The sequence below is a fragment of the Coenobita brevimanus genome, chromosome 101, assembly GCF_032717465.1.
Source record: "Coenobita brevimanus isolate Jiangsu-jjx chromosome 101, ASM3271746v2, whole genome shotgun sequence".
In the NCBI taxonomy this organism is placed as follows: domain Eukaryota; kingdom Metazoa; phylum Arthropoda; class Malacostraca; order Decapoda; family Coenobitidae; genus Coenobita; species Coenobita brevimanus.
The window spans coordinates 1,020,768-1,044,811 of NC_137054.1; the positions used below are offsets into that span (position 1 = coordinate 1,020,768).

The window sequence follows — 24,044 nt, forward strand, 5'->3', positions numbered from 1 at the left end:
TTGAAACTAAATAGGTGATACAAAAAGGCTAAAATGAATAACATAGAGCTCAAATATGACTGCATGGGTTGAGACAAGTGAAGAACGTATTGGGACGTAGTATTTACATGGAGATGGAGGCCGGCCAGCCAGTAGTGCCTCAGCTCTTGCGACTGGTGGATTAGTATTTATGAGTGTGTATGTGTGTGTGTGTGTTTGTGTGTATTTTTTTTTTTCCTTAGTATGCGTTTGGCGTAATTGATCGTGGGCGATTTTTCAAATACATTTGCTGATCGTTGAGTCTGTAAAGCTGTCGTCAACCCAGGTTAGCAAATGCATTGCTTAGTCTTGAAAATAAAATTATTGTAGGTTACCTACAGTAGCATTAAAACTCCCGGCTCATTTCAGGTGTTACAGCTTAAAGCTTGTCAAGTACTCCCAGGGACAGTGAAGCGTAATGCATCATTGTTATAGTGTTTATGAGCTGCAGTGAGGGCCATTTTGAGTGCCTAGTTTTGCAAGGAAAATTTAATATTTTGTAGCCTACTTTAGTATTCAAGATGTTTTATGTTAAAAATGAGACTACATTGCTGATTCAGTATGCCATTCATGTGTTCCAAGAATGATGAAAAGGTACACATTGATATGTTTGCTCTATAAGGATGGAAATTCATATGTTGGCCAAAGAAGACTTTACTGCTGTAGGGAGTATGAGGTTGCATGGATCCTAAATGCTAGATGGAAGTCTGTCATCACCAAGGTGACCAGTGTCCTGCCTTATTTACGTCTGCCCTGCTTTTTTAATTGTGACTAAAATGCCCTGCTTTGTGAGCATATTCTCTTAAATGTCCTGCTTTTAGAAACTTACCATTACATTAAATAAAACATGACCCTTTATGTAATTATGATGAATTCATAAAATTATGGATAAGCCAAACTAAATGAGATACGGAATTATTGATATAAAATCTGTACTACTCACTAACTGGTAACTTTCACTGACCCGTTCAATGTACCATACAGTATGTTCGGATTTCGTTACTTCGTTTGAGACGTTAGTGTTTGATTAGCAGCCTTAGAGTGAGGTGAAATGCAGCAGCAGTCGCTGTCACTCATGTCACTATATCTATCTATCTATCTATCTATAGCCCGACGCCCTAATCCCGCAAAGGGTGGCCGCAGACAAAATGCCTCCAAGTCACTCTGTCACCCACCATTTGACTCCCCTCCCCCCAACTCACCCCCCCTCCCTCATATACCTATCAACTCCATCCCTCCACCTCATCCTCGGTCTACCCCTCCCTCTCCCTCCCTCCACCTCACCTACATGCACCCTCTTAGTCAGTCTTTCATTCTCCATTCTCTCCACATGTCCAACCACCTCGTGTATTTCTCCTAATCTTTTCAACCACATCCACATCTACCCCACAATGTTCCTTCACTTCTTCATTCGTCAATCTGTCCCTCCACGTCACTCCACATGCTCCTCTCAAGTAACTCATTTCCACTGCTCTCACTCTTGACTTGTTCCCCTCTTGCAAGGTCCACGCCTCGCTTCCATACGTCAGGGTAGGGATCACAATACCATCATGCAGTGACTTCTTAACTTCCATACTCACCTCCCTATTTCTCATCACTGCTTTCAGTGTACCAACAACCTTTCTTCCCTGCTGTACCCTTTCACGTACTTCATCCCCCAAAGTTCCATCCTTACTCATCACACTACCCAAGTACTTGAATGCACTCACGCTCTCCATATCCTCACCATCCAACCTCACTGCACACTCTGTGACTTCATTCCTCTCAAACACCATAACTTTACTTTTGTTTACATTAACTTTCAGCTTCCTCCTCCTACACACTGTCCCAAATTCATTCACCAAACCTTGCAACTCCCATTCATCTTCACTCAACAATACTGTATCATCAGCAAACAGCAACACCGGAAGCTTCCAAATCTCACCCTCATTCATTAGGGCCAGCCCCACATCCACTGCCCTACCTTGCACCTCCTTTACAACCCCATCCATATATATATTAAACAGCCATGGAGACATCACACACCCCTGTTTCAGTCCCACATTGAGATCAAAGAACTCACTCAGCTCACCGTCCACTCGCACCGTAGCCCTAGCTCCCTCGTACATACTCTTCACAGCACTCAACAATTTCCCCTGCACTCCATATATTCTTAATACCTTCCACATACCTTGCCTATCTATTCTGTCGTAAGCTTTCTCCAAGTCCATGAAGGCAGCATACACTTTCCTTCCCTTCTCTAGATACTTCTCCACTAAACATCTTAGAACAAATATCTGATCTACACACCCTTTTCCCTTCCTAAATCCCCCTTGTTCTTCTCCAACTAGCTCCTCTGTCATATGTCTAACCCTATCAATGAGTATTCTACCATATATTTTACCAGTCACACTAAGAAGGCAAATACCCCTATGGTTACCACATACTTCTCTCTCCCCTTTTCCTTTGTACAGAGGAACAATTATACCTGATTTCCAGTCCTCTGGAACCCTTCCCTCTTCCCAAGCCAATCTACACAACTTCCATATCCACTCCACAACAATCTCACCCCCATACCTAAGCATTTCACCACACACTCCATCAATTCCTGGGGCCTTTCCCAGCTTAATCTTCTTCATTGCTTCCACTACTTCCGACCTACTGATCTCTTCCTCCCTCCTCTCATCTCTTCTTCTCCCAGCCATTCCCCAACCACTTATACTCACACTGCTCTCACTCTCTACATTCAACAAATCCTCAAAGTGCTCCTTCCATCTCCTCAATTTCTCTCTCTTCTTTACCAACAATCTATTATTCCTATCTTTCACTCCCCTACTATTTCCCCTTTCACACTGCCTTACTTTCTTTACCTCCTTCCAAAACAATTTCTTACTCTCCCTCCATTTCACACTCAGATTCCTCCCAAACTCTTCATCCACTTTCTTCTTACTCTCCTTCACCAGTCTCTTAACCTCCCTTCTCCTGCTCACATATACCTCTCTCTGCTCTCTCTCATCTTCTCCCCTACCTCTACTCGCCAACCATTCACCATATGCCTTCTTCTTTTGTTCCACAGCTTGTTTCACCTCATCATTCCACCATGCTGTCCCTTGCACACCCTTGCATCTCCTCCTTACTCCACAAACCACCTCACACGCTGCGCTTATCTCTTCTGTGAATATCTTACATACGTCTTCCACTCCTTCCATCTGCTCTAGCTCATACCTTCCCAATCATTCTTCCACTATGCTCTTATACTCTGTCATTTTCTCACTATCTTGCAATTTCTCCACTATTCTCACAGGAGCTGCTTCCTCCTGTCTTCCCCTTCGTTTCCTCAACCACTTTCTTTGCAGCTCTACCTTGGCCATCACTAAGTGATGGTCCGAGACTCCATTCCCCCACGCTCTCCACACCCTTGCATCCAACACTTGTCTTCTCATTCGCTCATCCACACACACGTAGTCTATCATTGCCTTTCGTTCAACAAGTTCACCATCCATCCTCCTCATTACTCTCCATGTATACCGGTGGATCATCTTATGACGAAAGTAGGTGTTGGCTATTGCCAACCCCTTACCAGCACAGATGTCCACCAAAGCACTACCATTCCCATCTACTTCACTGTGTCACTATATAATATATATATATTTATATATGTATATGTACAATGGTTCCTCGTTTTTTGCTGCTTGGATGTTCTGCCAACACCGCGCGAAATGCAAAACGTTGAAGTGTGAAGTTAAGAATCAATGGGAAAAATAGAGGAGAGATCCAGTGGGACATGTACCTACCATATCAGAAAGTACTATAACACCAAACAGGCCCTACCCTCCTTTGATGCCATCAACCTCACACCAGGTGCTAAGGGATCTGCACACACACACACACACACACACACACACACACACACACACACACACACACACACATGAGAGAGAGAGAGGTAAAGATGATCTGCACACACACACACACACACACACATGAGAGAGAGAGAGGTAAAGATGATCTGCACACACACACACACACACACACACATGAGAGAGAGAGAGGTAAAGATGATCTGCACACACACACACACACACACACGAGAGAGAGAGAGATAAAGGGAATCTGCACACACACACAAGAGAGAAAGAGAGAGAAAGGGAATCTGCACACACACACACACACACACACACACACACACACACAAAGAGAGAGAGAGAGAGAGAAAGGGAATCTGCACACACACACATGAGAGAGAGAGTAAATAAAGAATTGGCAGAAAATGTGTCCCTTGCGAGAATGAGGAGATAAGGCGTGACAGCATCCCTCTTTTCTTTCTCATTGTCCATTCCCTCCCTCCTCTCTCGGAGAAAGAGAGAGAGAGAGAATAAAATAGAGGAATGGCACAGCGTCCCATCCTCCCTTGGAATGAATGAATGACGTCCCTCTTGCCCCATTCTCCATTCCCTCCATCCTCTAGCCCCATCACGTAGGCCGAAGCCCTCGAAGTCGAACTCAGGCTCCAGGACCTCCACTTCCTCTCTGTCCACTTCTCCTTCTTCATCCACTCCTGCTAGCACATTCAAGTCTTGCAGAATTGCAGCCACATTCTGTCTCTCCAGAAAATATCGTGTGATCTGTGTGATCTGGGCTTGTCTCCGCTCCTGTATGCTTCTGTTGTAGACGGCCATCACTTGAGACCTCATATCACTCAAGGTCGATAGGATGTTGGTAGCCTCAGGCATGCGTTGTCGGCTGCGAGCTGGGATCATCGAAATGTAGGGAAATTCGGAAAGTGTGAGACAACTTGGAAACTTTTTTCTTGCTCGAAAAAAGAGGCGTCGAAGTAAAATGCTTCAAAATATGAGGAACCACTGTATATATAGGCCTATATATATATATATATATATATTTACATTGAGTGACAAGCTAAATGGTTTCCTGTAAGCCAAGAAACCATTTACAATGCTGGGTGGTAACCATATAACCAAACCATATGTGCTGCCTACATGTCAACAAGTGGGTTGGTGGAGGGTTGGTGCCCCTCCCCGTAAAACAACTAACTCAGTGTCCAATGGCTACCCTTTACAGGATTATGGTGTCTGGCAATAGACTGATAGATAGATATATATATATACATACATATGTACATACACACAGGTATGCCCCAGTATCATGATGCAATTGGTTAAATAAAAGCCTATCATTAGACAGGGTATCTTATTTCGGGGTAGATTTAACATGTAAAGTACCGTAATGGGGTGCGTTATTGAGCCTTGGGTTTCACCCCCCCCAACCAAGTCCTAAATCCACCCTAATGAGTCCAAAAACATGTTTAAATCCAATCTAAATGGCCTGACAGCTGTAAAAGAAGCTAACCTAAGCCTTACACCTGTAAATAATTCACTAAAACCAACAAATAAAATCTAAAAATCGTCAAATATAAGTCTGGAAAAAATCAAGCTTAGTAAACTGGACCCCAAAATGACAATGTTCACCCCACCAGTGACTAAAACATGTTAATTCATTCATTCATTGCCAGACACCATGTATCCCAAGCGGGGTGGCCAAGGGCTTAGAGTTAATTGTTTTACATGGAGGGGCACTAATCCTCTACCAACCCCACTTGACACGTAGGGATGCCAACAGCATCTGGTGTTCCCAGGCGGTCACCCATCCAAGTACTAACCAGACCCAACGTTGCTTCTAAGTCTAAAAACAGTATATAAATCAACCTAAACACATAATTTTAGTCTAAAATATTATCAAAATTGGTTTTAAAAAATCAAAACCCATCATTAAACTGGGGTTTGGCCATTCTTAACCAGGGTATGGTCGTATTTCTACCTCCATCATTAAGTCGGGGTATCGCATCTAGGGGTATCGTATATCAAGGTGTATCTGTGTATATCTCATTTCATCTCATCTCATCAGCCGTTTGAGTGTCCACTGCAGGACTGGCCTATCCCGACCGAATTGGGGACGATACAGCCAATGTATATCTACCAAGTGGCATAGGCTGTCTAGTAGAGATTGTATGTAGGGTGAGAAGTGCTTGTAAATGTAATTGTAGTGTTGGAGTGGCTTTGGATGTGTGTGTAGTCTGTGAACCAAGTGTAATCGGCCCGCGGAAGCTGACTGGATGCAAGCATACTTTATAGTATGCGACAGTGGTTCAACCACAGCACCGCTAATGTCTGCCAAGCAGTATGTGGCCAGAAGAACGCTCCCAAAGTTTATTACTCTGGCGGAACCCTCGTTCTTCAGCTTACGAAAACGCACGCTTTACCACAGTACCACAGAAGCTCCATCTGTGTATATATATATATAAGCAGCCTTCATGGATCTGGAGAAAGCCTATGACAGGGTGGATAGACAAGGATTGTGGAAAATATTAAGAATATATGGAGTGGATGGGAAGTTGTTGAGTACTGTGAAGAGTATGTATGAGGGTGCTGAGGCTGCAGTGCATGTGGATTGTGAACTTGAATTTTTGTATTTGAAGGTTGGGTTGAAACAGGGATGTGTCATGTCTCCATGGTTGTTCAATCTGTACAAGGATGGGGTTATAAAAGAGATACAAGGTAGGACAGTGGATGTTGGAGTGGCCCTAGTGAGAGCTGGCGGTGTTTGGAAACTCCCTGTACTGTTGTTTGCAGATGATACTGTGTTGTTAAGTGAAGACGAAGGGGAGCTGCAAGGCTTGGTGGATGAGTATGGGAGAGTGTGTAAGAAACAGAATCTAAAGGTGCATGTAGGGAAGAGTAATGTTATGGTCTTCAAGAGAAAAGAAGTCAGTGAATGTACAGTGAGGTTGGACGATGAGGAAATGGAAAATGTGGGTACGTTTAAGTACTTGGGGAGTGTGATGAGTGAGGATGGAAGTTTGGAGGGTGAAGTGCTTGAAAGGGTACAACAAAGAAGAAATGTTGCTGGTTCCTTGAAAGCAGTGATAAGAAACAGGGGAGTGAGCATGGAAGTGAAAAAAATACTACATGACAGTATTGTGATACCAATTCTAACATATGGAAGTGAAGCTTGGATGTTGTTAGAGGAGCACAAGTCAAGAGTGAGGGCAGTGGAAATGAGTTATTTGAGAGGAGCCTGCGGAGTCACATGGAGAGACAGGCTGACAAATGAGGATGTAAAGGAGCATTGTGGTGTGGGTGTGATAGAAGCGTTAGGAGAATTACTTTGTGGTGGTTTGTCCATGTGGAGAGGATGGAGAGTGAGAGACTGATGAGGAGAGTGTATGTGAGTGAGGTCGAGGGGCAGAGAGGGAGGGGGAGGCCAAGGATGAGATGGAGGGATGGAGTGGAGAGGTATATGAGAGAGAGGGGTGTGAGTTGGGAGCAGGGCTGTGAAATGGCGGGGGACAGGACGACGTGGAGGCGATTTGTTTGTGGCCACCCCATATAGGATTAAGGTGTCTGGCAATATATATATATATATATATATATATATCTCTATCTATCTGTCTACCTGTATATATATATATACCGTATATACCACACACACACACACACACACGTTACAGTGTCCCGCATTTAGCTCCAGTAAATCTGGTCACCTTAGTGATCACATTTCAACAATCTGTAGTGGCAGTACTGTAGTTACAGTACACAGATATTAAGTCTGTTAGCTACTGGTACTGTAGTTAAAGTGACCTTTCAGATATGCAGGGTTGGTATCAGTTAGCTACTTTTGATGTTTTTCATATCAAGATTAATTTTTCATTTCTGCTAGAATAATGGAGACTAAGGAGGATCGTGTGGGAAATGAATTGGAAGGTGGAAGTGATTTGTCTGGGGATGTGTCGTCCAATGACCTATCCTCCCCGGAGTACTCCCCCATCACCAGTGGCCCCGTCCACGACTGGGAGGAGGAACGCACAACAGAGTTCTTTGATGATGGCACCATGACATACTTCTGGTGAGTAGGCCACTTTTGTATGTTCTCTACTACTTAACAGGCAGTCTTCTTTATTATTTGAAAACGGAAGAAAAAAATATTTGCATACAACTACTACCAGTGCTGTTAATCAAGGAAAATGAACTTTCAGGTGGTAGTGGGCCTTTAGTAGGCAATTATAGTTATATTCACTAATGATTTAATAGTAGAAAGGGGTGTCCAGTACGAGTGCTTATAGTGAGGACTGTCTGTACTCTGTACTGATGATGATGATAATGATGGCGGAGGTACTGTCTTTGTATCGACACCTCCTAAATATCTCTTCCTTACTGCATCAGTCCTGTGCTGCTAGATTACTCAGCTTCTTTTTCTTAATTGTCCGTAGGTTGTAGATTAAGTTTTTCTTTTCCTCAGTATTTTCTTCTCTAATCAGTAATTGTCCAACCAGTTGTTCAAGGTCTTCAGTATATGGTTGGTTAAATTCTGCAGTCAGTGGTGTACTGTAATAGGCTAATTAGTGGCCTGTACCATATTATAAATACGGTACCCTGCTGGTAGCATAGGAGACTTGGTAGCACCTCTTTTAGTGATTTTTTTGTGCTTATTTTTTTGGTCTTTAGCATACTCCTGTATGTTAAAGTACATATTTCATTTTAATATTGGCAGAGTGTCTCAGTAGTATCCAAGAGAATATTGGAATTGTGGCTCATTAATTGGTCAAACTTTGGTTAGTATCTTATTCTATAATTGTTTTTTGTCTCTCTTGCTGGACCTTGGGGTGGGAAAGAAGGTTTGAATGGTGGTGATGATGAAAATACTGAGGTGCCTCTTCCTTCTGCCTGTGGGTGACTCTACACTGAATGACAAGCCAAATGGTTTCCTGTACACCAGGAAACCATTTACTATGCTGGGTGGTAACTATATACAGTAACCTCTCAACTAATGCAAGTTTAAAAAACGCGTTTTTGTTTTAACACGAGCAGATATTTAAGGAGATATGTTTAACTAACAAGGGTTTCTCGATTTAACGCGACTTTACACGTACGTGATGGTTTCAAATTAGCTGCGCGCGCCTTGGACAGTCCCGAGCTGATAGACCGTGTGTGGCAGTTTATGCATAAATACAATTTTTTATTTGCCTGTTGCTTAAACTGATTTTATTTGAACTGTAATATTTGAAAATGAAGTTTTGCCCCATTCTGAGCAATTTGGCTCATTTTCGGACAAAATTTGGCCAGGAAAGTGATGGCAGATCTAAATTGTTAAAACTTGATGCTGCAGAACAAAAAGAAGAAAACCACTCAGACCAAGATAGAGCAGTTCTTTATGAAGAAGACAGAAAACTTCAGGAAGTTGTCTTTATCAACAGTAGCACGGGAGTCAGGGGAAGAGGAGGAGGGACAACAAATTTAGGGTGGGGAGCGGCAGGAGGTGGGGGAGCGGTGTGAGGAGGGACAGCAGCAGACAACGAGTGATGCATAGATGAAATGAGGCTGTGTGTTGTTATTGTTTGTGACCTACTTACTGTAATGAAAATGTTGCTTTTACTGTAGTGTTTTTATGACCTACTAATGCACTAATAATGTTGAGGAACTTTCACAATGCTGTGAATGAAGCAGAATTGAAAGAAAATCAACATAAAAAATGAAAACAGTATGTATTTGGGGAGAAGTAAACAACTAGGACTCAAATGTTGTTTATTTCTCCCCAAATATACTGTTTTTGTTTTTTACATGGATTTTCTTTCAAATTAATATTGTTGCTTTTAAGTTTTGAGTAGCATAACTCCCCAGCTGGGTAGACTTTCCCAGAGTCCAGGAACATAACCCCCAATATTACCATTGTTTCTTATGGGAAAATTATGTTTAAATAACGCGTTTTTAACTAATGCGACCTCTCCAGGAACCTAACCCTTGTGTTATTTGAGAGGTTACTGTAACCAAATTTTGGCACCTGGTGGTCTATCTATCTATCTATCTATTGCCAGACGCCTCAATCCCGTTTGGGGTGGCCACAAACAAATCGCCTCCAAGTCGCCCTGTCCCCCGCCATTTCACTGCCCTGCTCCCAACTCACACCCTCCTCTCTCATATACCTCTCCACCCCATCCCTCCATCTCATCCTCGGCCTCCCCCTCCCTCTTCCCCCCTCCACCTCACTCACATACACTCTCTTCGTCAGTCTTTCGCCCTCCATCCTCTCCACATGGCCAAACCACCTCAGTGTGTTCCTCATAACGCTTCCTATCACATCCACATCCACACCACAACGCTCCTTTGCTCCAGTTGGATTGAACCAGTGAAGGTTTATATCCAAGGAGTGGTTGGGGTTGATTGCTCATGTAATGCCACTCAGGGATGAGTGAGTTGGTCACTCTCTGAAATGTTGGGACCAACTGCCTAGCCCCGGGCTCCTACTCTCCTCATGGGGCAATATAGGATTCGATGATGGATGGATGGATGGCTCAGACCATACTATTGTTAAGACCTGTCTTATTACCAAGTTCTGGCATAGAGAAGGAAATGGTTTATCATTGAATAATGTAGAGTTAATGTACCGTAAGATGGGGCTATTCGACTCACCTGGAGCAATTAGACTCAGTAAGAGGTAATAAGACTGAGGTTTGTCCAGACAGTGTAGGCTAAATAGGAGTATAGTTGACTTTTTCATATGGTATTATATATCTAAAATCTATCTACCTATCTATTTATTGCCAGACACCACAATCCCGTAAGGGGTGGCCATTTGACTTTGAGTTAGTTGTTTTACGGGGAGGGGCACTAACCATCCACCAACCCACTTGTTGACACGTAAGGAACACGTATGGTTTGGTTATATAGTTACCACCCAGCGTTGTAAATGGTTTCCTGGCTTACAGGAAACCATTTGGCTTGTCACTCAATGTAAAGCCACCTGTAAAGGAAAGAAGAGCAATAAGAAGTGACAGGAAAGATGGGAGAAATAGGAAGAGAGGAGGGCAGGCACAGAAAAAGAATGATAAAGGCTAAGGAAGGAACACTAATTTATATTATAAATGAAACATAGGGATACCTTGCTGAAGGTAAGTGAACTTTGATCAGTGTTTCATTCCTATTACTTTGAGATTTTTTTGAGCTGTGCTTTACAGCAATAAAGACAAGATTAATATTTTCCTCTGCTGTCCCTTGGATATATAATAACAAGCTAAGTGTCGTTAGTGTTTATTCACCAACCAAAGTAAGTTAGCTGCTTTCGTTTATAAAATTCTGTATTATTATGTTTGTGGAGTGAGGAGGAGATGCAAGGGTGTGCAAGGGACAGCATGGTGGAATGATGAGGTGAAACGAGCTGTGGAACAAAAGAAGAAGGCATATGGTGAATGGTTGGCGAGTAGAGGTAGGGGAGAAGATGAGAGAGAGAAGAGAGAGGTATATGTGAGCAGGAGAAGGGAGGTTAAGAGACTGGTGAAGGAGAGTAAGAAGAAAGTGGATGAAGAGTTTGGGAGGAATCTGAGTGTGAAATGGAGGGAGAGTAAGAAATTGTTTTGGAAGGAGGTAAAGAAAGTAAGGCAGTGTGAGAGGGGAAATAGTAGGGGAGTGAAAGATAGGAATAATAGATTGTTGGTGGAGAAGAGAGAGAAATTGAGGAGATGGAAGGAGCACTTTGAGGATTTGTTGAATGTAGAGAGTGAGAGCAGTGTGAGTATAAGTGGTTGGGGAATGGCTGGGAGAAGAAGAGATGAGAGGAGGGAGGAAGAGATCAGTAGGTCGGAAGTAGTGGAAGCGATGAAGAAGATTAAGCTGGGAAAGGCCCCAGGAATTGATGGAGTGTGTGGTGAAATGCTTAGGTATTGGGGGTGAGATTGTTGTGGAGTGGATATGGAAGTTGTGTAGATTGGCTTGGGAAGAGGGAAGGGTTCCAGAGGACTGGAAATCAGGTATAATTGTTCCTCTGTACAAAGGAAAAGGGGAGAGAGAAGTATGTGGTAACCATAGGGGTATTTGCCTACTTAGTGTGACTGGTAAAATATATGTTAGAATACTCATTGATAGGGTTAGGCATATGACAGAGGAGCTAGTTGGAGAAGAACAAGGGAGATTTAGGAAGGGAAAAGGGTGTGTAGATCAGATATTTGTTCTAAGGTGTTTTGTGGAGAAGTATCTAGAGCAGGGAAGGAAAGTGTATGCTGCCTTCATGGACTTGGAGAAAGCTTATGACAGAATAGATAGGCAAGGTATGTGGAAGGTATTAAGAATATATGGAGTGCAGGGGAAATTGTTGAGTGCTGTGAAGAGTATGTACGAGGGAGCTGGGGCTACGGTGCGAGTGGATGGTGAGCTGAGTGAGTTCTTTGATCTCAATGTGGGACTGAAACAGGGTTGTGTGATGTCTCCATGGCTGTTTAATATATTTATGGATGGGGTTGTAAAGGAGGTGCAAGGTAGGGCAGTGGATGTGGGGGTGGCCCTAATGAATGAGGGTGAGATTTGGAAGCTTCCGGTGTTGCTGTTTGCTGATGATACAGTATTGTTGAGTGAAGATGAATGGGAGTTGCAAGGTTTGGTGAATGAATTTGGGACAGTGTGTAGGAGGAGGAAGCTGAAAGTTAATGTAAAGAAAAGTAAAGTTATGGTGTTTGAGAGGAATGAAGTCACAGAGTGTGCAGTGAGGTTGGATGGTGAGGATATGGAGAATGTGAGTGCATTCAAGTACTTGGGTAGTGTGATGAGTAAGGATGGAACTTTGGGGGATGAAGTACGTGAAAGGGTACAGCAGGGAAGAAAGGTTGTTGGTACACTGAAAGCAGTGATGAGAAATAGGGAGGTGAGTATGGAAGTTAAGAAGTCACTGCATGATGGTATTGTGATCCCTACCCTGACGTATGGAAGCGAGGTGGGCGTGGACCGTGGAAGAGGGGAACGAGTCGAGAGTGTGAGCAGTGGGAGTGAGTTACTTGAGAGGAGCATGTGGAGGACGTGGAGGGACAGGTTGACGAATGAAGAAGTGAAGGAACGTTGTGGGGTAGATGTGGATGTGGTTGAAAAGATTAGGAGAAATACACTGAGGTGGTTTGGACATGTGGAGAGAATGGAGAATGAAAGACTGACTAAGAGGGTGTATGTAGGTGAGGTGGGAGGAGGGAGAGGGAGGGGTAGACTGAGGATGAGGTGGAGGGATGGAGTTGAGAGGTATATGAGGGAGGGGGGGGTGAGTTGGGTGGAGGGGAGTCAAATGGTGGGTGACAGAGTGACTTGGAGGCGTTTTGTCTGTGGCCACCCTTTGCGGGATTAGGGCGTCGGGCTATAGATAGATAGATAGATAGATTATTTTAGACTAATGGGGCAATTGGACTCGACCCCAGGGGCAATTTGACCTGGCATTTTGGGGCAATTTATATGCTGGGTCATTCCAGCATGAAGAACATTACACTTGGAGACAAGTTATTGAACTACTCTCAGTTATTGTATATCTGCAAAACTATGCAGTATAAACAAATAGTTTTTACAAGTTATATTAACCAACCCTTCACCCTGCATCATAACACAGTCGGATTGTTTATTTGTTTTAATTTGGATGTTATATAGATTTTCAAAAGTTGTGTGAGGAATGTTACCATGATTCCACCCCCTCTTGTAGTAGCCGCAAGTAATTTCCATAAGTCTGTGGTTTGACTGATTCAGTCAGGGAGTGCTTCATATCAACAATATATTAGTAGATAAGGATCATAACCATACCCAGCAAATTCAGTTTTTCCAAACAGCTATTGTGCTCTTAAGGAAAATGTGACCGTCAGACACTTTACTTGTGTGATTTTTATTGAAATACAGTAGTCCCATATTCATCCAGATGTGCAGTATCTGGACGTGTTCATTAACCAGACACTGGACCTTGGCTGCTTTAAACCATTATCTGAATTTACTTATTATTATCCGGATGTAAAAAGTCCCTGAGAACTTCGTCCGGCCAGCCGACATATTCAGACATTAGGTATTGTGGCCGCGGGGCTCAAACCGTGAGTGGAAAGTAGGCTGTAACCCACAATGGGAGCTAAAATATCCATCTGCCCCTGAACTGAATAGTCAAGTTGCGCGCTCGTCCGATCACTCCCAACAAGCCTCCAGCACCCGAGTAATATGACTGTAACTCACAAGCAGTGTCAAAACATCTGTACACATTGCCACCGGACGTCCAAAGTCACACAGCCACCGGGCTAAGCCTTCCCTAACTGCCACTGAGATTATAACACAGACTGCAAGCCATGAGTACATGTTCAGTGACAGTGATTGTCCGCTTCCCTGCCTGACGTCAAAAGTTGCCCGGTCACCACAAGTTGTATTTCCACATGGCCATTTGGCGTCTAACGGATTGCAAGCCATGAGTAAATGTATGGTAAAGGACCTATCTGCCTTGTTACAGCAAGGTGAAAATCCTGCCCACAGCCTCGATTCTCCCCCCCCTCCCATCCCTCCTCCATACCCTCCCAATTCCCGCTTCAGTTCCTACCCTCCTCTGTGGTGATAACACTGACTCATGAGTTTTTAAATTTTTTTGTGATCTATTTGACTACTATTGGTCTTACCAAAATTGTGCAAAATCCATGAGAAAGCTCATGAAATTCTGCATCTAGACATAGGCTTAACTCATGGAAGGTGCTGGCAAAATTTTGCACTAGGATGGTGAGAAGTTATATGAAGGTAAGTTTTGCTCTTGAACACTTTATTCTCGTTGCATTACTGTACTTTTACTTAAAAAGTTTCATGTGTTTTTATTAGCTCATCTTATAGTATAAACACCAGCAAAGATGATGGTACGGTATATCATTTATGCCCTAATAACCAATTTCTGGTGGCATATTTAGCTGTGGATTTTTTTTTTTTTTTTTTTTTTGAACCCTGGGAGCAATCACTCGTCACAGATTACTGATTTTCAAACCATAATCAGTTTTTTTGTGGATTTTTGTTGTTTATGCATTGTTTTCATGATGTTTAGTATAAATATGGAAAAGCCTATGTGTGTTTTGATGTCTCAGTATGGCAGAATAACCAGAAGACAGTGCCAGAATTAGGAAGGTACTGTACATACAGTAATGGATAGGTAGGGTGTGTTTGGTTTTCAGTGTTTGTTTTGTTTGTTTGTTTTTTTTGCATATTCTTTCAGTGTTTTGCATTACTTTGGATATTCCTATGTATGTTTTGATGTCTAAATATGGCAGATTGACCTGAAAAGTGCCAAAATTAGGCAGGGTACTGTACATACAGTAGTGTATAGGTAGGGTGTTTTTTTTTTTTTTTTTTTTTTTTTTTTTGTCTAAATATGACATTGACCTGATAACTGTGCCAGTATTAAGAGGGGTGGTGGTTTTTGGCTTTCCCTTTTTTTTTTTTTTTTTTTTTTTTAAATATGAATTAAGCAACGCTGGGGATCTGGTTAGTACTTGGATGGGTGACCGCCTGGGAACACCAGATGCTGTTGGCATCCCTACGTGTCAAGTGGGGTTGGTGGAGGATTGGTGCTCCTCCCTGTAAAACAATTAACTCTAAGCCCTTGACCACCCTGTTTGGGATACATGGCGTACGGCAATGGATGGATGGATGGATGGGTCTGGTTAGTACTTGGATGGGTGACCGCCTGGGAACACCAGATGCTGTTGGCATTCCTGCTTGTCAAGTGGGGTTGGTGGAGGATTAGTGCCCCTCCCTGTAAAACAATTAACTCTAAGCCCTTGGCCACCCCATTTGGGATACATGGCGTCTGGCAATGAATGAATGAATGAAAAACATTGACCTGATAACTGTGCCAGTATTAGGAGGGGTATTGTACATACAGTAGCCTACAGGTATGGTGTATTTTGGTTTTCAATTTTTTTTTCTATGGTTTTCATAGTGTTTAGCATTACTTTGGATATTCCTATGTATTTGTTGATGTCTAAATATGGCAGATTGACCTGAAAACAATGCCAAAATTAGGAGTGGTACTGTACACACAATTTAAAAAGTATCGGTGCACATTTGGCCCGAAACATTATGACGCCATGGACAATGGACTCTCGTAATGTTTGATGATTGTCCCCCACGTTGTCAAACATGCTTACATAAGAGTGTCATGGATAGGTTTCTTGTGCCAATTTAGTGTTGATATTGTTACTGAATGGATGTTCAGATGGTAATCAATTAATTTTCCAGGGACTGCATAAGCTATAGTGATCATTTCAGATGTCATCATACCCCTTCTTTGCGATACTTTCTTGATCATGTGTACATACAGTAGTGTATAGGTAGAGTGTTTTTTGGTTTTCAGTGTTCTTTTTGCATGGTTTTCTTGGTATTGAAAATAATTTTGGATAATCTTATGTACCGGGTATGTTTTGATGTTATAATATAGCAGAATGGCCAGAAAACAATGCCAAAATAAGGAAGGGTACTGTACGAAGGAGATCTGCAAGGCTTGGTGGATGAGTTTGGGAGAGTGTGTAAGAAACAGAATCTAAAAGTGAATGTAGGGAAGAGTAAAGTGATGGTCTTTGAGAGAGGTGAAGTCAGTGAATGTTCAGTGAGGTTGGATGGTGAGGAATTGGAAAATGTGAGTACGTTTAAGTACTTGGGTAGTGTGGTGAGTAAGGATGGAGGTTTGGAGGGTGAAGTGCTTGAAAGGGTACAGCAGGGAATAAAGGTTGCTGGTTCCTTGAAAGCAGTGATAAGAAGCAGGGAAGTGAGCATGGAAGTGAAAAAGTTACTACATGACAGTATTGTGATACCAACTCTAAAGTATGGAAGTGAAGCTTGGACGTTGTAGGAAGGACACAAGTCAAGAGTGAGAGCAGTAGAAATGAGTTATTTAAGAGGAGCCTGTGGAGTCACATGGAGAGACAGGCTGACGAATGAGGATATAAAGGAGCGTTGTGGTGTGGATGTGGATGTGATAGGAAGTGTTATGAGGAATACACTGAGGTGGTTTGGCCATGTAGAGAGGATGGAGGGTGAATGACTGATGAAGAGAGTGTATGTGAGTGAGGTGGAGGGGGGAAGAGGGAGGGGGAAGCCGAGGATGAGATGGAGGGATGGGGTGGAGAGGTATATGAGAGAGGGGGGGCGTGAGTTGGGAGCGGGGCAGTGAAATCGTGGGGGACGGTGACGTGGAGGCGATTTGTTTGTGGCCACCCCAAACGGGATTGAGGCGTCTGGCAATAGATAGATAGATAAACTGTACATACAGTAGTGTATCGGTGGGGTGTTTTTTGGTTTTCAGTGGTTTTTCATTGTTTTCTTGGTGTTTAGCATTACTTTGGATATTTCTATTTGTGTCATGATGTCTAAATATGCCTGAATGACCAGCAAATACTGCCAAATCAAGCACAGGTAGCTACTGTACAAATAGGTTAGGTATAGGTTGGAAGTTGGGTATAGGTAGGGTCTGGGTATGGTAGTGGAACAGTGTTCATTAACCGGATGTGGCCACTACCTGGACATGCCGTTTGCTCTGTTATGTGCGGAAAAATGAGGGATTACTGTATATACAAAATCTTCCATGCCACTATAAATTCACTGAAGTGCTACAAAATCTCCCATGCCAATATAAACACTGAAGTACCTACAACAAGATCTTCCACGCCACTATAAACACTCAAGAAGGAGTACCATGAAATATCCCATGCTGTCACAAACGCTTAGGGAGAAATACGGTAATCCCTCATTTATCCAGACATAGTAGAGCCAAAGACATGTCCAGGTAGTGGCAACATCCAATTAATGAACACCATTCCTCTACTATACCCAGACCCTACATTTGCCCACCCTCCAACGTACACCTAACCTATTTGTACAGTACCTGTGCTTAATTTGGCAGTGTTTTCTGGTCATTCAGGCATATTTAGACATCAAAACACACAGAGGAATATCGAAAGTAATGCTAAACGCCAAGAAAACCATGCAGAAAATCGCAGAAAACAAAACAAAACAAAACAAAAACTACCTGTACACTACTGTATTTACAGCACTCCTCCATATTTTGGCCGTGTTTTCTGGTCATTCTGCCATATTTTGACATCAGAACATGCATAAGATTATCCAAAATTATTTTCAACACCAAGAAAGCCATTAAAAAAAAAAAAAAAATGGAAACCAAAAAAATGACCGACCTTTACACTACTGTATGAACAGTACCCCTCCTAATTTTGGCACTGTTTTCTGGTCAGTCTGTCATATTTAGACATCAAAACACACATAGGAATATCCCAAGTAATGCTAAACACCAAGAAAACCATGAGAAAAAAAAAACATTGAAAACCAAAAAACACCCTACCTATACACTATGTACAGTATCTCTCCTAATTTTAGCACTGTTTTCAGGTCCATCTGCTATATTTAGACATCAAAACGCACATAGGAATATCCAAAGTAATGCTAAACACCAAGAAAACCATGGAAAAAAAAAATACTGGAAACCAAAGAACATCCTACCTATACTCTACTGTATATACAGTACCCCTCCTAATTTGGCACGTTTTCTGGTCAAAGTGCCATATTGAGACATCAAAACACACAGAGGATTTTCGATTTTTATGCTAAACATCAAGAAAATGCTTAAACAACAAAAATCTGCAAAAAATGTGAAGACAGTTTGAAAAATCAGTTATCTGTGATGAGTGATTGCTCCTGGGGCTAAAAAAAATTGGCCAAATATGCCACCGGAAATTGGTTATAGTGGTATAAATGGCATACCTGCATCTTTGCCGGTGTTTATACTATAAGATAAGCTAATAAAAACACATGAAACTTTTAAGTAAAAGTACAGAAATCCAGTGAATAAAGTGTTCAGAATTACCTTCATATAGCTTCCCACCATCCTAGTGCAAAATTTTGCAAACACCTTCCAAGATTAAGCATATGTCTAGATGCAGAATTTCATAAGCTTTCTCATGGGTTTTGTGAAATTTCGGTAAGAGCAATAGTAGTTGAATCTATCAATCTATCTATTGCCAGACGCCTCAATCCCGTTTGGGGTGGCCACAAACAAATCGCCTCCAAGTCGCCCTGTCCCCCGCCATTTCACTCCCCTGCTGAATAAATCACAAAAAATATTTAAAAACTCACAAGTCAGTGTTATCACCACAGAGGAGGGTAGGGACTGAGGAAGTGAGGGGGGGAAGCTGGGAGGGTATTGAGGAGGGACGGGAGGAGGGGAGAAGTGAGGCTGTGGGCACTATTCTCCCACTTCTCCCATGAGGTGGACATGTGCTTTTACTGTACATTTACTTGTGGCTTGTGGTCTGTTAGATGCCGAGTGGCCATGCGGAAACACAACTCATGGTGACTTGGGGACTTTCGATGTTCGGTAGAGAGGCGGATGGCCACTGTCACCATACATGTACTCGTGGCTTGCTGTCTGTGTTACAATCTCAGGGGCAGTTAGGAAAGACTTTGCCAGGTAGCTGTGTGACTTTGGACATTGGGTGAGGATGCATACGGACCTTTTGACACCAATTCTGGGTTACAGTCATATTACTCTGGTGCCGGAGGTACATTGGGAGCGATCAGACAAGCGCGTGACTTTGACCATTAAATACAGGGGCGGACAAATATTTTAGCTCTGGTTGTGGGTTATTGCCTACTTTCTGTTCACGGCTCGAGCCCAGCGGCCACAATACCGAACGTTTGAACATGTCGGCGTGCCGGCTGAAATTCTTGGGGATTATTAAATCCGGATAATAGCAAGTAAATTCAGATAATGATCCAATAGGGCCAAGGTCCAGGATCCGGATGATGAACACATCTGGATAAATGAGAGACCATTGTACTGCACAACATCCAGTGCCACATAGATTGCGATCTCCTATAGTAAATTGCGAGTGTGATTGAACCTGTTTGTGGAACAGATTGATATGACGTTTATCCCTGCGTGCTGCTTAGCTTAGATATATGGGGAGCAGGGTGGCTCAGTGGTAGGGCATGTGACTCGAGGTTGAGAGTTCACATCATGAATGGGTAACTGCCTTTGCTGGGAGGGGTAGCGCTCTCCTGTAACCCTAGCAGGGATATATAATCTATCTAGGTCTAGCTCGGAGGAATAATCCATTAACATGGATAAAGAATGACTAACTGGTTATTTTGCTTTACTCATCTTGATTTCCCTCTTTCTGTGTGTGTGTGTGTGTGTGTGTGTGTGTGTGTGTGTGTATAAGGTACAACTGAGACAAAGTAACCCCACTGTGTGTGTGTGTGTGTGTGTGTGCATAAGGTTCAAGTGAGACAAAGTAACCCCACTGTGTGTGTGTGTGTGTGTGTGTGTGTGTAAAGGTAACCCAGACACTGTAACCCTCACTCCACCTCCTCCCCCTCTCTCCCTGCCTCATGTCTTCTATGGCTTCCATCCTCACGTTCCCCACATAATCTTGCTCCATCTCGCACAACCTCGCTCATCTTGCTTCATCTCACAGAATCTTGCCCAGTCTTGCAGTGTCACACAGTTTTGTTTCATATTGCACAGACTTGCTCTATTTTGCGTAGACTTGCCCTACTTCACACATTCATACTCTGTCTCACACAATCCTGTCTCATCACACACACCCCTGGTTCATTTTGCACAGTCCCGCCTTATCCTGTACAGTCTTGTCCTATCTTGCACATTCTCACCCTACCCTGTACAGTCCTGCCCTACCTACTTTCTCTTTTCCTAAAATGTGTGTTGCATACAGTCATGTTCATTGTCTCTCCAGACTTGAGTATCCTTTCCCCTTCCTCATTTCTTGTACCATATGCATATCTCCCATGTACTCCTTCATATCTTTGAGCTGCTTCACCTACGTGATCATTTAAGTCCCCTTCCGAAACTACAAAATCGTCATCCCCTTTACCACATGCTACATATATTAGGTCATCCAAAATCTATCCATCTCTATCTTATCCAAACCTGTGTGTGGTGCATACGCTGATATATATGCAGTCATAATCATACCAAACAAAATTTTCAGTACTATTATTCTTTCACTGACTCTTTTTACATTCGTGACATATTCCACCCATCTCTCCCCACCCAACACACCCACACCACCATGATGTTATAAGTCATGCAGTATGAAAAGGGTGTAGAGCCATAGCATTAACTTATTCTGCCACTGAATTGTGTGAAAAGCTGGATAAGGATGAAAATCTTTTTCCCATCTTCTCAATACAGTACCATCTCACAGTCACCATCATCATTTCTTTCTCACTCTGTCAGCACACTTATGTTTTGACAATGTCTTACTGGGCATAAACGAGCGCAACCAGGTCCACATGGAACAGATGGTGTCATACATACGTATTTACACGTTACTTCTTGAATGCGAACACCCACCTTCCATACTATGAACTAGCTTGAGGGGTGACCTCATTCAAAACTCCCTTGATGGCGTTAGCTGGGATGATTTTGTACATCAGCTAAGATTGATTGAAATAAATTTCAATACCTAATCTTTTCCCGGTCTTAAACAAACATCCTGTCAAGCAGCAGTCCATTGTTTTACCTGTCCTTTTTGTTGTTAGAAGAAAACACTAATTTTATCATTCTATTAATACTTTCATATCACTTTCATCACTGTCATAATATCCTCTCTCTCTCTCTCTCTCTCTCTCTCTCTCACACACACACACACACACACACACACACACACACACACACACACACACACACACACCGCTCGCTGGTGCAGTGGTAACGTTCCCGCTTGCCAATTGGTGGACGGGAGTTCGCGCCTCGCTCAGGTTGCAAAAAGTTTCACTGACGAAGTGGGTGGTTACTGTCCCCCTTGAGCAAGGGGATGGGTGTGTGCGTGTGTGAAGGTCACAGCCTTGCCCTTCCGGGAGGGTAAAAGCTGACGATCACGACCATCAGTGATCCTGACCGACCCGGTGAATTACACACACACACACACACACACACTTGGTAGCAAGGTGAGGAGGTGATGCAAGCAAACAGAAATGGAAATATCTCCAATAAAATCAATCAGAGTTGATTTCCTGAACATGGAGGTATGAGATTGAGGGAAGGGGGAGGGGAGAGGAGAAGCTGAGGGAAGGGGAATAAGAGAGGATGGCAAGGAGAGAGGAGTAAGAAGTGCTGGGATGGAGAAAGGGGAAGAGGGTGGAGGTTGGAGAAAAGAAAAGAGGGAGGGGTTTGGAGAAAGGGGAAGAGAGAAAGGGTTGGAGAAAGAGGAAGAAGAAGGGGGATGGAGAGAGGGAAATGGGGAGGGGAAAGAGGTGGGGAGTGGGAGTTAGAGAATAGGGGATATAGAGATTAAGTGGGCAGTGAGAGGGTAAAGGATGAAAGTGGAGAATGGAAGAAAAAAGGGATAGGGGAAGAATGTAGGAGAGAAAAGGGAAGGGAAGTGGTGAATAAGGAAAAGGGAAAGAGAGAGAAGTGGGGAGGGAGACAGTTGGGATAGAGAAGTAAGGAGGAGTGCGGGTATATGGCTTGTTACCTCCTCCATCTTTGTACACACATTCTCTCTGTCTGTCTGTCTGTCTGTCTGTCTCTGTCTCTGTCTGTCTGTCTGTCTGTCTGTCTGTCTCTCTCTCTCTCTCTCTCTCTCTCTCTCTCTCTCTCTCTCGACAAGTGCTGACAACATGTAAGTAACACAATAACGAACACACTGCAAACATGTTTGGAATAGCAGTGTCCAGATCAAGTTAGCAACATCATGATGAAGTCATAGCTGCCTGGTATGGACACACTGATCCCATCGCCTCCATTGCCAGTGTTCGAAGCTCCACTGAAACATGGTTACATACATCTGTCCAAATACTGCTGCACACATGTACACAAACATGATGCCAGCTGTGTTGTCTGCATATGGTCGAGGGCAGTTGTGGACATGCCCTAACACTAACTTTATGAATGAACAGCTTTGATCCTGGTTGTAAGATGATGTTTTGTTAACATAATCTGAAAGAGAGAGAGAGAGAGAGAGAGAGAGAGAGAGAGAATGTACACACACATGCTACTCTACCACACAACGTTAACAAACACCTGTAGCCTATATGTTATTACATCACAAGAGCCCAAGTACAGGTGTTGGTATGGCAGGTGTAATAATCAACCTCACCAGTCTTAACCCACTTTTTTTTTTTTTTTTTTGTCTATTTTTTCCTTACTTTCTCTTTTTTCTGTATTTTCCTATTTTTCTTTTATTTCCTGATTTTTTTTTTTTTTTTAACTCCCCACTACAGTTATATTTGATTGTAGCTTTTTCTTGCTCCTGTGTTAGGTGTATGGATGACAGAGAGAGAGAGAGAGAGAGAGAGAGAGACCACCACTGTGTCAAGCAATACTCTCCACCCCTCTCCATTATCTGTCAAGTACCGGCATATAACACTTGACAGTCTGCACTTATCCTGCCACCGAGCAGTGAATGAATGAAGTTGTTTATCAGTTGCTGGATATTTTCTTTAATGTAGTTTCATTGTATACAGAATGTTCTTTAATCTTCCTTAATGAGTGGGGTTAATTAAAGTTATGTATTCAGAAAGTTAAAAAAAAGTTAATTTTATATGTATATAGTTTTACTTCCATCTTATTTATTTCACTTTTTCATTTTTTTTCATTTTTTTTCATTTTTTTTCTTTTTTTTTTTTTTTTTTGGTGAAGTTTGGCGCAGCTAACAGGTCTATAGTGGTACACCTTGGGGAACTTTTTTATTTTTATTTTTTTCCTCAAGGAAAGTTCATACATCTGCTTTTGGAGAGCTCTGAGCGATTTTCTTATGAAATACGGAGTTGCTAATCTTGAAACTTTGGTTTGATTTAACATGTCAGTTGTTGCATCAGCTGATGCATCACTCCCCCCCCCCCCTCCTTCAAGCAAAGTTTGAATATTTGCTCTTGGAGAGTTCTGAGCAATTTTGTTATGAAATACAAAGATGCCCAGCTTGAGATTTTGAATTGACTTGACATGTCAGCTGTTGCATCAGCTGATGTATAGTTTTGCTGCAGGTCTGTGAAGGTAGTCTCTTCTTGTTACATGATAAATTGGTGAAGACATGGCAAAAGTGGAGTAGGTCTTATGTAAGGTGTGTGTGTGTGTGTGTGTGTGTGTGTGTGTGTGTGTGTGTGTATGTTAGTTATGGTGATGTGTATATGTACAATACACTGTATGTGTATGTATGTGCATAGGAGAGAGAGAGAGAGAGAGAGAGA

The 24,044-nt window shown here is 42.7% G+C and overlaps 1 protein-coding gene across 1 annotated transcript in view; it reads left to right on the forward strand.

Annotated features, from left to right (window-relative positions):
• Nucleotides 1–267: 267 nt before the first annotated feature.
• Nucleotides 268–24,044, forward strand: part of LOC145414871 (phosphatidylserine synthase 2-like) — a 59,248-nt gene continuing 35,471 nt past the window's right edge. Inside the window, exons 1-2 of the mRNA XM_080284291.1 lie at nucleotides 268–304; nucleotides 7,732–7,917. Of these exons, the coding sequence (XP_080140417.1) occupies nucleotides 7,736–7,917 (182 nt within the window). The 5' untranslated portion in view covers nucleotides 268–304; nucleotides 7,732–7,735. The remainder of the gene's footprint in view (nucleotides 305–7,731; nucleotides 7,918–24,044) is intronic.